Below are 14291 nucleotides of genomic sequence, written 5' to 3'. Positions count from 1 at the left end.
CTTTTGCAGTAAAGCAATGGCTTACAAACAGTGGACTGTGGACTAATGCAGACATCTGAAGCCTGACAGCAGCTGGTATATACACAGCTTTGGACAAACTGGCCCTTTAAACAGCCCAGAGGAAGAAGAGACCTCTGCGTTATCAGTGCAGCCTAAAGCACAATAATAATAATACTATTAATATGATTTTTAGAGCAATAATGCCCCAAATAATGAAGTCATTAATTACACATTCGTCATGCTTCACAGGAGGTCAGGAGTGACCGATGAACGTGATGCTACATTAGAGTCTGTCCTATGAGTTCAGCAGGAGGAGGTGAACCCACAGCTGGGACCAGTTCTCTAGTGGGTCCAGTATCATACTTGTGTTCATCCTGGTCTGAACCTGGTCAGAAGAACTGACTTCACTTTTGAAAATTCAGTACTTATAAAAGGTAACCCCAAACAGTCTACAACGGCTGTTTTCTGTCCACCGAAGCAAATTTGATTGACGAGGTTTTTGTACCTTCACTTCTCCAAAAAGCAAATAAAGAGATTAAACAAAGATTTACTGAACGACCGTCAGAATTCCCAGAGCTAACGTAGATCGCTTTATGCTCTTGAGTCAGGAGGGATAAGAAAAGTGACTGCAAACATTGTGGAACGATTCATAGCGTTTGATTGCTTGTGTGAATGTATTAAACAGGAAACCAGGAGCTGCAGAAACCCAGTAATGCTGAAGACGCATGCGTGTGCGTTTATTACAGGTTTTTCTGAATGCTTAAACCCTAACTGTGATTCTTACAGCACAATTCCTAAAACTATTGATACTTATAGCAAAACCACTCACTGAGTGTGCAAAACTAAAAGCACAAACACTGCTTTGCACTCAGTTTGCCATTTTGTAACACACACTTTGCAAACCTGTAGCTACAATCCACTGCACAGCACTCTTTTTGCAGAACTGTAAACACAACTCACTGCTTTGCACTCAATTTCCAAATGATCAACGCACTCCTAGCAAAACTATACACATTTATGGCCATTATTTACACTATTTTGTCAACTGTCTGGCACACTGCCACATGTGAAAGCTTTTTTAGATAATTAGTTCACTTTGCAATCAGCCTAAGCACTATGATACAGGTAAGCTCTGTGTGTGGAGTACAATGGAGGGAGCAGGAAGAGTGAGAGGAGGCCGAGGAAGAGGACGTGGAGGTGAAGAAGTAGGATGAAGAGGACGACAAGGACAAGGAGGAGCAAGAGGAGGACGAGGAGGGGGGAGAGGACGGGTAAGAAGAGTAAGAAATAGAATTGCTGATGACATCAGAGCTACAATAGTGGACCATGTCATCAACCGTGGAGTGACCCTGAGGGAAGCTGACCAACGTTTTTTTGGTTTTTCTCAAACTTAAGTAACTGAAACCTTTCATTGAACTACAGCAGAAACAGATTGGAAATGCCAAGTTATTCTAACACTAGTGCAACAGTTGTACATGCTGAAACTGGTTGCTGGCAGCTGATGTGAAGAAATGTCTGGACACATCAAAAGTTTTCTTTTTCATTTTCTTCCTCCCTTGGATAACATACACATGGCAAATAAAAACATGTAACTAGGGTGACGTGAAGTGTGTATCATCAGATTTAACTCAAATATAATGAGGCTGTCCATCTGTGAAGTAATTGTTCCTTCAAAAACCACTGTGACAACAGATTTTATTTCATTCATTTGATGGTTTTCTATTCTGTATACTGGAACTTTTTAATAGCCCCCCTGTCCACACATCCTTGACATGAGACTTTCTGCAGAGTTGCACATGATGAATGCACACAAAACTTAAAGTGTTGCTGTCATATTTTTTTGGATGTGGTTTGTTGTCATAATCAAGAACGTGTCTTATTTTTTTATTTGTTTTGTTGCTGATCGGCCATTGGACTGCTGAGCCTGCAGTGAACAGCCAGTCACTGACTCTTGATGCTAGAGCAAGGACAACTGAGCTCTCTCTCTCTCTCTCTCTCTCTCTCTCTCTCTCTCTCTCTCTCTCTCTCTCTCTCTCTCTCTCTCTTTTTTAAATAAATAATACGTTCGAGCTGTTTATGTTTTTGACTTGTTATGGACTCTGACTGGCAATGGGAGGGCTGGCGGACTCATATTATGGAGGTGGAGGGTAGACACATTTTGTGTGCAAGAGACCACATACTACAGTGGTGATTGACACAGACTTCAATGGACATTTAGGTGAAGGGAACAGAGGTTATGAGGTGTTGGGTAGGTGTGGTGTTTAGGAGAGAAATCTAGAAAGACAGATGTGGGGCAGATTTTCCAAGTGGAAATGGCCGTGGTGCACACATACTTCAAGAACAGGGAGGAACTTGTAGAAATATATGAAAGTGGAGGAAGCTGCACACAGGGCAACTAAATATTATGCAGAAGGTGAAATCAAAAAGACAGGAGACAAGGAGGTGTCAGGGAGAATGCAGCTATGCAGCATCAAATGGTAGTTTGAAGGATGAGTTTGGACATCAAGAAGAGGAAGTGAGTGAAGGCAGAGACATGCAGGAGTATAAACAGGCTCTGGGTAGTAGGGAAGACTTACCAGATGGCTGGGATAGTACAGCTTTATTGAGATAAACTGCCAAGAAGGGGTTTGACGTCTTCTCTGCACAGAAGAAAGGGAAAAAAGAAAAGTGATTTTGAAAGTATTTGAAGGAAGAGATTTACAAAGAAAAAGAAGTGTAGTTAGCGAAATGAAGAAAATAGACCAAGAAACTGGGAGGCTAGGCATGTAGCAGAAAGAGGTGACAAAGGAAAAGGCTCAGTGCCACGTATGTGAAGCTGGACCCCAAGGAAATGAGGGAATGAGACTTGCTAGGCAGAGAGTGAGTTTGAATGGATGTTCAAACCCAAAAAAAAAAGATATATTCACATAACATAGATTGAAAGAAGCTGCAGGTGGCACAGCAGCTTTAATAAGATAAGATAAGATAACCTTTATTAGTCCCACACGTGGGAAATTTGTTTTGTCACAGCAGGAAGTGGATAGTGCAAAAGTTATGACGCAAAAATTAGAATACAATAAGAATAAATACAGTACACAGCTGTACAGAATAGAATAAAATAATATACTATATACAGTAGAATAAAATAGAATAAAATAAAAAAATGTCTTCCAGACAGGAAGTTTTGGAAAGAAATATCATCATTTCCCAGATTTTACTATCTTAGTGTTCTGTAACAAAATCACTGTTGTGCGCATGGTGTTAGAGATGATGATGATTACAAAAAAACTTAAGCACATTTTTTGTAACTATTGGCTAATTTTGCAAAACTCTTCACACAAATAAGAAAACCTGTCACCCAATAATCAAAACATTGTAGTTCTCTTGCAAAAGCGAACACAGCTAGATTAACTCTTCACACCTTCGTAAAAATGGTGTTTCCGTATCAAACAGTGCACACAAGCCATCATCTACTAAGCACACAATGCGCCAACTGCACACTGATGGTATGAATACAAAACACATCTGGCTTTTGCTTTCTCTGTGCACAAGGTAGGCTATGTCAGTTTGAGCTCATACTTCTGTCATAGATCCATAAGCATGGAGGGATCCAAACTTCAAGTACTGGTGTTTATTCAAACACATCAAAACAAACACAAGTGTTTATTTCCAAGTATAAGATTATTTGCAATCGCCATAATGACTATATGGGTTACTTGGTCTGTAGTGAACATGCTTCCTCTGCCCCCAGCATCTGGTCATCTAGCAATTCTGTAAAGTAACAATTTCAGTATTTTTACATCAATGGTATTGGTGTGTTTCTCATTGGCATACGGCAGTGCTACAAATCTTTGTGCGAAGTGACTGTACTCACTGATTCTCATTTCAAGATGTCCTTATGGTACTTGCTACAGTGTAGCGGCTCGAGTTAGGCTGGACCCGTTGGCCAGCTACCCTCAGGGTCACTCCACGGTTGATTACATGGTCCACTATTGTAGCTCTGATGTCATCAGCAATTCTATTTCTTACTCTTCCTACCCTTCCTCTCCCCCCTCCTCATCTTCCTCTCCCCCCTCCTCATCTTCCTCTCCCCCCTCCTCGTCTTCCTCTTGCTCCTCCTTGTCCTTGTCATCCTCTTCATCCTACTTCTTCACCTCCACGTCCTCTTCCTCGGCTTCCTCTACTTCTCACTCTTTCTGCTCCCTCCATTGTACTCCGCACACACAGCTTACCTTTATTATAGTGCTTAGGCTGATTGCAAAGTGAACTAATTATCTAAAAAAGTTTTCACATGTGAAAGTGTGCCAGACAGTTGGCAAGTTAGTGTTAATGATAGCCATACATGTGTATACTTTTGCTAGGAGTGTGTTGGAAATTTGGTAATTGAGTGTTGTGCAGTGAATTGTGCCTACAGTTTTGCAAAGTGTGTGTTACAAAATTGCAAACTGAGTGCAAAGCAGTTTTTGTGCTTTTAGTTTTGCAAACTCAGTGAGTGGTTTTGCTATAAGTCTGAATAGTTTTAGAGATTGTGCTACAGGAATCACAGTTAGGGTTTAAGCATTCAGAAAAAACTTAATGTGCTAGTCGTGCTTTTCTTGAGGGATTTGTCCTTCGACCAGTTTTCATGTCATTGGAATCATTTGCATTCACTGATTCTGGCACTTATTTCATCAAACCAAACTCCAAGTAAATACTTTCGGCTTTTTGGTTTTGTCAAACGAACTAATGTAAAGAATGCCTGGCTGTGCACTACACCACGCAGTGGGAATTTGTCTTCTCCAGTTAAATTCAGGATTAACTTGCTTTATAACACAGACCTCAAAAGTAACCGTTATAACCCCAAACACAAGAAAATGTGATCTACAGCACAGTGAGAACTGCCAACGCTTATCTGGAGGGGTCAGAGTGAATGAACTGGACACCTGTAGAAGCAGGATTTGATTTCCACTGATTTCCTTTCTGATCTGATACCAAGTAAAATTCAGGGTGGTATCGACGATACTGATCTGATACGATACTCTGAACAAAAACTTATTTTTTTTACTCTATCTTTTATTTTATCTCAAATTATAGCGTCGTAATGATCACAGGACATCAGATTACTTGTTCTTATCACTTAATGATGCAGAATTATCATATAGAAATGAAAAACCTGAAGTTGTGGCTATTTGTTGCCTGCCTGCAGCATTAAAGGACTCCGTGAGAGACGTCTGTCTCGCCCTGGCAGCACCTCTCCCTCTCCTCCTCTTCAGTTCGCCTCAACATACGCTCGTCATATTCTGTGATGTGATTCACTCTGAGGTGTTTGACCAGGTCAGCGGTGTTACCACAACACCTCACATTCTTGCCACATGTATGGCAAACCACGTCTCAGCTGTTCGTGGAGGTAAAATACGTCTGCACATGACTCTGTTTACGCTCAGCCATTGTTGTGAGTGTGCACGCCAAGGGGCCGGACACAATGACGGGTATCGGAGGAATCGATATTTCAGTATCGATCCGCACATCACTAGTTGAGATACGTTTTAAACTGGTCCAAAAAACAAATGCATATTTTCCCGAACCACTGTTCCTTGACTAAGGTGGATAACGTGATGAGGTCAAGGAAGGGTGTGACGGAGATTTGATTGAAAAACTTTGTCGTCCGTTAAAGTTTCACGTTGGCTTTTTCATCTTGAAAGCCCTCTCTGCTCGTGTCCAACCCGGGTGAACAATCACAGATGTGAGAAATGTAAACAAACCGTCCGCAGAACGCTGATCAGGTTATTTTAAGCGCAAGAAAACAAAAACGTTGCGCTCACCGTCGGCGTCACGGACGAGGCCTGGGGGTCCGGGCCCGTCCACAAAGGTCATTGTAACACAAATCATACGATTGCTAATGAAAATGCTATAAAACTACATCGCAGATAAGTCTCTGGAGTAACAATCAAGGCCATGCTAGTTATTTGATGAATAGTATCTGTGCCACTCATGGCGCATGACTGAGGAGGACGTTGACCTCTGCAAGTCAGGAAAGTCTGCTGCTCATTGTATAAATATGAGATGTTTTCAAAAACCAGCCATCATCTCGGGAGGCTGACTCCAAAGTACCATCTCACTTCAAACTTGCAAAACAAGTCGAGTCGATGCGAGCGCACTGCTTGTTTCTAGTTAGTCTTTAAGGATGACAGCATTAGTCTGCTCCTTTGTATGAAATAAAGTGAGTCGAGTCCATGTGGTCTGGCACCCACCCACATTTCTCTGCTAGTGATCCATGAGGACTCCACCTTGTTGCCAGTTCTCTTGTGTGGAAGCTTCAGGAAATGACAGCTTCACTCTGACGTGTGTGAGCTGTGTGAGGTCTGTGGTTAGAAGTTTACAGTGTTTGCTCTTTGTGTCGTCTGTAATATGCTCTATGGCTTTAAAAAAATGGCCACATGTTTCTGTAGCTGAATTTGTCCATCTCTGACCTTCTGAGACTGGATTTTCAAACAGGGACGTTCTGACTTTTCTTCACCTTGTACTTCATTCTGCAAATGTTTTATACTCTATTAGAGTTATTACATTATTCTGTTATGCTATAAAATCAACCCCCATATAAGATCGTACTTAAGAAATACATTTAAAAACCCTTCCTGTGCAAATAACCCAAGTTATCTAGAAGAAATAAAAACTGCACCGCAAACCAAACTCAGGTGTTCGACCTGTTGAGCTCGGGAAACTAACTGGTGTTTCATTTTAGTGAGTGCTTTGTTAGATTCCTTCATTTGAACCAAATGAAGTTGATTAAAGTTGATGCATTGATGTGTTTGAAGTGTTTTGTTAGTTGCGATGGATCTCCTGCTGTCTTTTTTCCTCATTATTAAAAGAGGATTTCTTTGAATTTCAAACATCCATTTCCTGTTTATCTGGTCCCGGGTCACAGGTGCAGCAGTCTAAGCAGAGAATCCCAGACCTCCCTAAACAACCACTTCCTCCAGCATATCCAGGACAATACTGAGGCATTCCCAGGCCTGCTGAGAGATATAACCTCTCTAGTGTGTCCTGGGTCTGCCCTGGAGACTCCTCCTCATGGGACAGGCCCCAAACACCTCACCCAGGATATTTTTAATGAAAACATCACAAATAAGTCGTCAGGTCTGATGGTCACATTTGTGAGATTCAACCACCATAAAGCAGAGATCACACAGGACACACTGTGTAACCCTCAGCTCAGGTGTGTTCAGGACATTTGCTTGGAAGAAGCCGTCTGTGGATAAATCCTGCTCTCCACCTCAGCTGTCAGGTTTATCCAGAGAACGGCCGTCCTGACTTCCAGCAGCCCCACAGTCCTCGTTTCTAATAAACTGGCATCACTGAAATGAACTGTCTGCCTCGCTGTTCAATAATCTGCTCTTTGCCAATTTCCCAGCAGAACCTTCCACTCATATCAGCATTTTTCTGTGATTCTCACATGAACTAAACAGAAAAAGCTGAAGCCAACCTCAGAGTTCCCCGTAGTGAGGAAGAGTTTCCTCTGAGCCACAGCTGAGTTTGATGCGTCCACAAAGGAAGACTGACGGGAGGACAGACTCTGGGAGAAAGGCAGATATTAAAAGATATGAATACAAAGTACGCTGCAACAAACAGGACAGCAGATTATGAAGAGCGGTTAGACCTTCATGTGTCAGTCATTGAAATGTGATCAAAGTTACCTGTTTGACATCCTGATAGAAGAAAATCAGCTTCTTGGATCCGTTTGCAGCAAAGAATTCATGGATCAGACTGAACTGGAAGAATCAGACATTAATGACTCAAAGGTTCAACTCTGAGGAAGGATCACGTCTCTGAACTTACTCTGTCATCAGAGACGATGGCGTCTTCCACCGCCGCCTCCTCCAGGCTGCCGGCGTCGGCCAGCCTGCTCATCAGGTATTTATGTCGGGCATCCAGAGCTGCCCGCCGTTCCTCCTTCACGGCTCTCGCCTGTTTGGCTACTTCTCTCCTCGCCTCATTGGACAGCAGCATCGTCCTTTTACCAGACACCTGCATAAAATCCTCAGCAGGCTGGGTAAGCTTGCGTGAGCTCTCTGTGGAGGCTGTTGCAGCTGAGATGGCTCACCCGAGCGGTGCAAACTTAGTTACCTTCAAGGCTCCAGAGTCAGCTGAGGTCAGCAGCTCAGCCTCTGGGGAGGTTACAATCCCTGGAACAGCCAGGTCTCTACAACCAGAAACAGTCTTTGCATGTGCAGCTTCAGAACCAGACTTGAAGTTCCAGTTAGTGTCCGATGTCCCAGAAACACTCAGGTGCTCACTGAGCAATCTCTTGAGGCCAACACTCAGAAAATCAAACCGTCTTTGAGCCTTTGTGGGAACATTTATCGTCTCTGCTGGAAAGGTGGAAACATCTGGGAGATGCAGCCTTAACACACTGAGCTTCACAAGTCCTTGGAGGCAGCTCACTAAACTCAGGGATGCAGACAAAATCAGCACTTGCAGGAACACAATGTGCCCTCTCACAATGAGCTTGGAAGCATAAACTGAGTTTTCCTCACTGACTGTTTCAGACAGGATTGTGGGAGCAACACAAAAAGCAGCTTCAGCTGGAAACACACAGTTTAGTGTCTTTGCTGCTCGCTTTAAGTCACAATAAACAGGAAACTCATTGTGTCTCATGTCAGAATCAAATCACTCATATACAGGAAAGGAAGAGGCGGAGCTTATTTCCTGCAGGGAGAGGTTAGCAGTCTGTGTCTTTCTCATTTCTGACTCCTAAAGAGCTGAAAAACACAGGCTGTTATTGGCTGGCTGACACTGGGATTAATGTCCTTGAAGCCAGCAGTCTTTAATGTCCAGGTTCAGAACGGGCAGGTGAAAAACAGTCCTTTATGTCCTCTGATGTTCAATAAACTGTCCTGATTACTGAGGGAGCAGAGAAAGTGTCTCCATCACTCACCACAGCTGGATGCTCTGAAATCCTGGAATCCAGCTGTGGAGAGGAGCGCCGGCGGCGTGGACGCAGTTTAGTAATCAGGGAACGGGAGACAGGAGGGAAACACAGCTGGCACCAATTACACACACGAGACAGGAAACAGTAACACAGGACTGTCAAAGTAAAACAGGAAATATAACACAGAGTCCAAAGTAAGGAGACGTGGGACACAGTGAAGACACAGAAACAGAAACCAGAACTATAATCACAAAACAAACTCAGAAACATAAAGAGTGAATCAGCTGATTCAGTGTTTGTGACAAAAACATGGATCCTGGTTAATAACTTTTATTTGTTTGTTTCTGTATTATTTTGTGTATCGTTCTTATGAGCTGTTGTTTTTTCAGTGAAATATTATTTCATTGTTTTAAGCTTTTTGTTGACTTTGAAGTGCTTAAGTTGATATTTTTGAACATTTAATTTGTTCGATTATTGTCGAGTCGATAAAACTGTCAAACGCACAGCTGCTTCCAGCACGGCCGGAGGAGAGGTGGCCGAGCAGACGCACAACACACACAGCTCACAGGTTTGCATTTCTATATATTGCAGATGTTGCAGAAATTGAGAGTAAAGAACTCAGAGATCCAGCGCTGTCTCCTGCCCCTTATTTATACACCACAACACAACGACAGGCGTAACTCACACAAACGGGTAACATGAGGCTCAGATGCTTTGGACGTGTTCACATATACTGGACACAGAATGATGAAGATGGAGCTGCAGGAAGGAGGAAAAGAGGAAAAACACAGAAAAGATTCACAGATGTGGTGAAAAAGGACACGACAGCTTCTGTTTGTTAGTTTGGTTTTTCTTTATTTGGTAAAGATTCAGAAATAAAGAGAAGATCACATGTTGGAATATTATATTAACGTTCTGTAATTACAACAAGTTGTAAAATCTTTCCAGAGTGAGACAGAGACTGTGCAGAGACTGTAGAAGGACAGAGCAGCAGCAGAGCAGTCCAGATACACTGATGATCCTCTGTCAGATCCAGAGGGACACACAGGGCTGATGCTGGACTCTACATTGTGTCTGACAGTGGAGCTGTTCTCAGAGCAGTTCACTCTGCAGCACTGACAGTCATCTGCACTTCATTCCTCTGTCAGTCACTGCTGGATGAAGCTCTCCTCTCCACCTCCCAGTAACATGGCCCAGTCAGAGCGTCTCTACACACAAGCTGCTGCTGCTTCAACCTCTCTGGATCATCAGGACACAGCTGCTCCTCTCTCAGCACACACACCGTCCTGTTTACCATCATCAGCTCCACCTGCAGAGAGAAGGAGGAAGAGCAGAGGAGATAAACGAGTGTTTCCAGAGACTCTTCATCAGCTGTCAGTCAGTGATGCAGCACATCCAGTATAAAGAGCAGCAGGGACGTCAGTGCTGGGACTGTACTAGGACTCATTGTTGCTTCACTTTTTCTAATCTTTGGATTTTTATTGAAGTTGCTGAAAATGTTTTTCCCTCCTAGTTTGAGTTTGGACTTTCATTCATTAGAAGAACCTTGGTGTGTCCACTCTGAGCTCTGTAGGAACCCCAACAACAAGCCCAACAATCCAGATGGACGGTTCCAGCTGTTAACTGGAGGAATTCCATCCAAACATCTGCTCTCACTAAATTCTTCCTCACCTACAGACTGTGTTCTTCACTGCTTTAAACTTGGAAATCAATGCAGTCATTGGTCTGCGTGCTGCTTTGTTCAGAGAGCTGATTGGCTGTTGACAGTGTTTGATCAGAGCGTGTCAGACGTTACTATGGTGACCATAAAGGTGAGAAACAGGAAGTGTTTGTGTCCAATCCTGAAGCCTGTCACCGTTCTCCTCTCACAGCTTCACTGAGAAGCTGCAGCTTTACAGGAAACACTGGATCTTTGTTTCATACTGACTGTGTTTAGTACAATACTGCTGACAGCACCACCCACTCACTCCATCACTCTACTGACCACAGAGTCTCCAGTCTGTAGTCTGGACTCTGCTGAAGATCAGACAGCTGCTTCACATCTGGATCCTTCAGGTTGTTTACATACAGCTCCAGCTCTCTCAGATGGGAGGGGTTGGACTTCAGTGCTGCTGCCAGATAATCACAGCTGATCTCTGACAAACCACAGAGAGTCAATCTGTATAAAGAATGAAAGATGTAAGTTTATTAGACAAAGTGCTTGAAATCATTCAGTGTTTCATCATCTGTTCAGAGCTGAAGAAGGTTCAGAATGTAGAAGTTTAGAAAATGGAAACTCCAAACAGCTGAAGCCAACAGGAAGCAGCTTCAAACAGGAAACTGTGCAGAGTTTCAGACTATATGTCCTGATGCAGCCAGTTGGATTTTGGAGATTTGAATCTCTGTTCTGTGACTAAGTCCTTGAATCATTTCTTCCAGTTGGTCCAACAAGACAGACTAAGTATTGGACATGTGTTGTGGCTCCATCAGGGGAGCTTCTAAATGTGATGTGATGGCCCCTCTGGCTCTGTCAGGTCACAGCACTGAAGAGAGCTCAAACTGGGCACACAGTTGTTCCAGTCTGGACCAAAGACTCTATACTGGGACTGAGGGACTGCTTTGACTGCACCCACTGGGACTTTTTAAAGGCTCATGTTCTCACTTAGATCATCGATTTCTACTGACATTTCTTTCTGGGAAAAATGGGGATTACTTTGGAAACAGGAAGTATTTTCCCCAATAAGCAGCCCTGGATTAGTAAATCACTCCAACATGTTCTCAGGCAGAAGAAGCTGTCTTGTTATGAGGGAGAGAAGAAAAAGATTGAGGCACAGAAACCTGTTGAAAGAGAGATAAAGCAGCTAAAATCAGGTGTAAAAGTAAAGCAGAGGATGAGCTGAATAAAGGACACTCAAGGCTGGCTTGGAAAGGAATGAAGTCCATGGTGGGGATGCAGAACAAGGAGCAAAGATGAATGTGATGCTGAATCAGCAGAAGACTTGGACTCATTTGATTCCAGCTTTGATATCATTGATTTCAATGAAGAGCTTTGTGATTGTAGCAAAGGGCTGGTAGCTCTGAGAGTCCCACTGATGAGGTGTTTGTGTGGAAATCTCTTAGTGGGACCAAAGAGAGAAAATGCCCTGGTCCTGATGCTGTGGGAGGGAAATGATTGAAGTGTGCTGTGAGGAACTGACTGGGAGATTTTCACACATTTTCCAGTCCTCCTTGGAACAACAGGAAGTTCCCAGCATATGGAAACAAAGGTTAAGTGTCCTATGGCACTCAGTGATGATGGTGCTGTGGCCCCACCACCTCCACCTCTTTGTAAAGGAACTAACTGTAATCTGAAGCTTCAAATGGAACTAAGACTTCCTCCACTAGGTGGCAGTGTCTGATGAGAAAGTGTTAGTGGAGCTGGCCTGGAGTCAGAAACAGGAAGATGCAGGATTTGGGCTGAAATGGGCAAAAGTGGTTAGCACTAGTGCCTTAGAGCAAGAAGGTTGTAGGTTGAAGCTTGTTGGTCAGCTGGGCCTTTCTGTGGAGGTTGGATGTTCTCCCACAGTCCAATGAAATGCTGCTTAGGTTCATTGGTGCTTCTACATTGGCTGTAGGTGTGGATGTGAGGGAGTGCTTCTCTGTCGCTCTCTGTTGGCCCTGTGATGGACTGCTCACCTGTGCAGGTGGACCACGCCTCTTGCCCTATGACAGCTAGGGCACAGGCTGCAGCCCTGTGAGCCTAAGCTGAATAAACAGTTAGCAAAAATGATCCATAGATGGCCTGAAATCCCCCAGTTAGCAGTTTGGTAGATAGCTATGACATGCTAATCCCATCCAGCAGCTGTATTCTACCTGTAAGCTGATCCCTGCTGAGCCAAAGCACTTTTTCATATACAAATTACAACCTTTAATAGAAACCTATTGGTCAGCATCTTATTAGCCTGCTGTTAGCTTCATTCCACAGAAAACTGAGAGAAACTAACAGAGTTGATAAAGAATAAAGAGAAATGTGCTGATTTAAAGCCTTTGAAGTGCTTCAGATGATCTCTGTCCACTTCTGTCCACTCATTCATTCATGTAAGCTTTCTAATGCAGCTTTGATCTTCACAGTCTGCTTGATGAAACTCATTCTAACCCTGAATGTCAGAGTGTTCCTCCTTCTCTTTCCCATCATTCATGCTGGCAGTGGAGGAGATTTGGATGTTGGACTGTGTTTTGGATGATGTGTGTATGTTTGTGTTGGACTGCTGTCTGTAAAGCAAACGCACATTTTGCTTTGGATTTCAGTGTCAGACAGACTTTAAAGTGCAATGAAGAGTTTGAGAGTTTCACAGTGAATTTTCCAGTGGAGGATTTTTCTTCTTCTTTGAAGGTTTGAAATGTGAACATTGTTCTGCTGCAGTCAATGGACTAAACCAGAGAAGAAGAAAACAGACTTTACCATGAAGATCCTCAGTGTGGATCAGTATAATATCAGCCTGATGTCTGCAGTTTAGTGTCAGCACAACTTTCACATCATATTCATCTCAGCACAACTAAAACATGCTGACTGACCCCAGAGTTTCAAGTTTACATCCTGGACTCTCCAGGAAACCACACAGATGCTTCACTCCTGGATCCTGCAGCTTGTCGTTGTCGCTCAGGTCCAGCTCTCTCAGATGGGAGGGGTTGGACTTCAGTGCTGCTGCCAGATAATCACAGCTGATCTTTGACAAACCACAGCTCTTCAATCTGTATAAAGAATGAAAGATGTAAGTTTATTAGACAAAGTGCTTGAAATCATTCAGTGTTTCATCATCTGTTCAGAGCTGAAGAAGGTTCAGAATGTAGAAGTTTAGAAAATGGAAACTCCAAACAGCTGAAGCCAACAGGAAGCAGCTTCAAACAAACACAACAAGAGAAAAAACTCTGAATGTTTCACATTAAAGTCGTACATTTCTCATAAAAACAGGACAAAGACTTGAAAAAGTCGTGTTTTTCCTTCCAGGAACCACATGGCTTCACTTTTAAAGGTGAAGTGTGACAGAAATGGACATATTTGAAGTCCAACACCTTTTTCCAGTCACATTATTAAAGCAGACAAACTACAAGCTCATTTTCATTCCAACAAGTCATCTTCTGACCTGGACTAACAACACTGGTCTCTATGTGCAGCTGGCTGTGAGACCAGTGCTCAGGGAGCGTCTACAAAGTGCAACACTGAAAGAACATCACACACTCATTTGCTTCCAGCACTTTCACACAAACATCTACTGTCATTATTGTCACCAAACTCTGTGGATCCTTTATTGCAAATTCAAATGGGATCAAATGGTCAGACAAAAGAGGGTTATGAGGAAATATGATGAAATGTTGTGTATTAGCAGCAACTTATTGAATCATTTTCCTCAGAAACCAAACAAAATGATTGACAAACATGTTTTTA

The 14291-nt window shown here is 43.0% G+C and overlaps 1 protein-coding gene across 1 annotated transcript in view; it reads right to left on the bottom strand.

Annotated features, from left to right (window-relative positions):
- Nucleotides 1-14291, bottom strand: part of LOC147302889 (NACHT, LRR and PYD domains-containing protein 3-like) — a 117183-nt gene that overhangs the window by 81968 nt on the left and 20924 nt on the right. The window contains exons 7-8 of the mRNA XM_086284405.1: nucleotides 13421-13597; nucleotides 10920-11045 (exon numbers count right to left, since the gene is read on the bottom strand). Coding sequence (XP_086140531.1) covers nucleotides 10920-11045; nucleotides 13421-13597 — 303 coding nt within the window. The remainder of the gene's footprint in view (nucleotides 1-10919; nucleotides 11046-13420; nucleotides 13598-14291) is intronic.

The sequence above is a fragment of the Aulonocara sp. 'chitande type north' Nkhata Bay genome, linkage group LG23, assembly GCF_057382095.1.
Source record: "Aulonocara sp. 'chitande type north' Nkhata Bay isolate Kocher_YH1m ecotype deep benthic linkage group LG23, A_spYH_male_GT1.1, whole genome shotgun sequence".
Lineage (NCBI taxonomy): Eukaryota > Metazoa > Chordata > Actinopteri > Cichliformes > Cichlidae > Aulonocara > Aulonocara sp. 'chitande type north' Nkhata Bay.
Note: the sequence above shows the minus strand (reverse complement) of the source record. Positions and strands in the feature narration are given on the sequence as shown.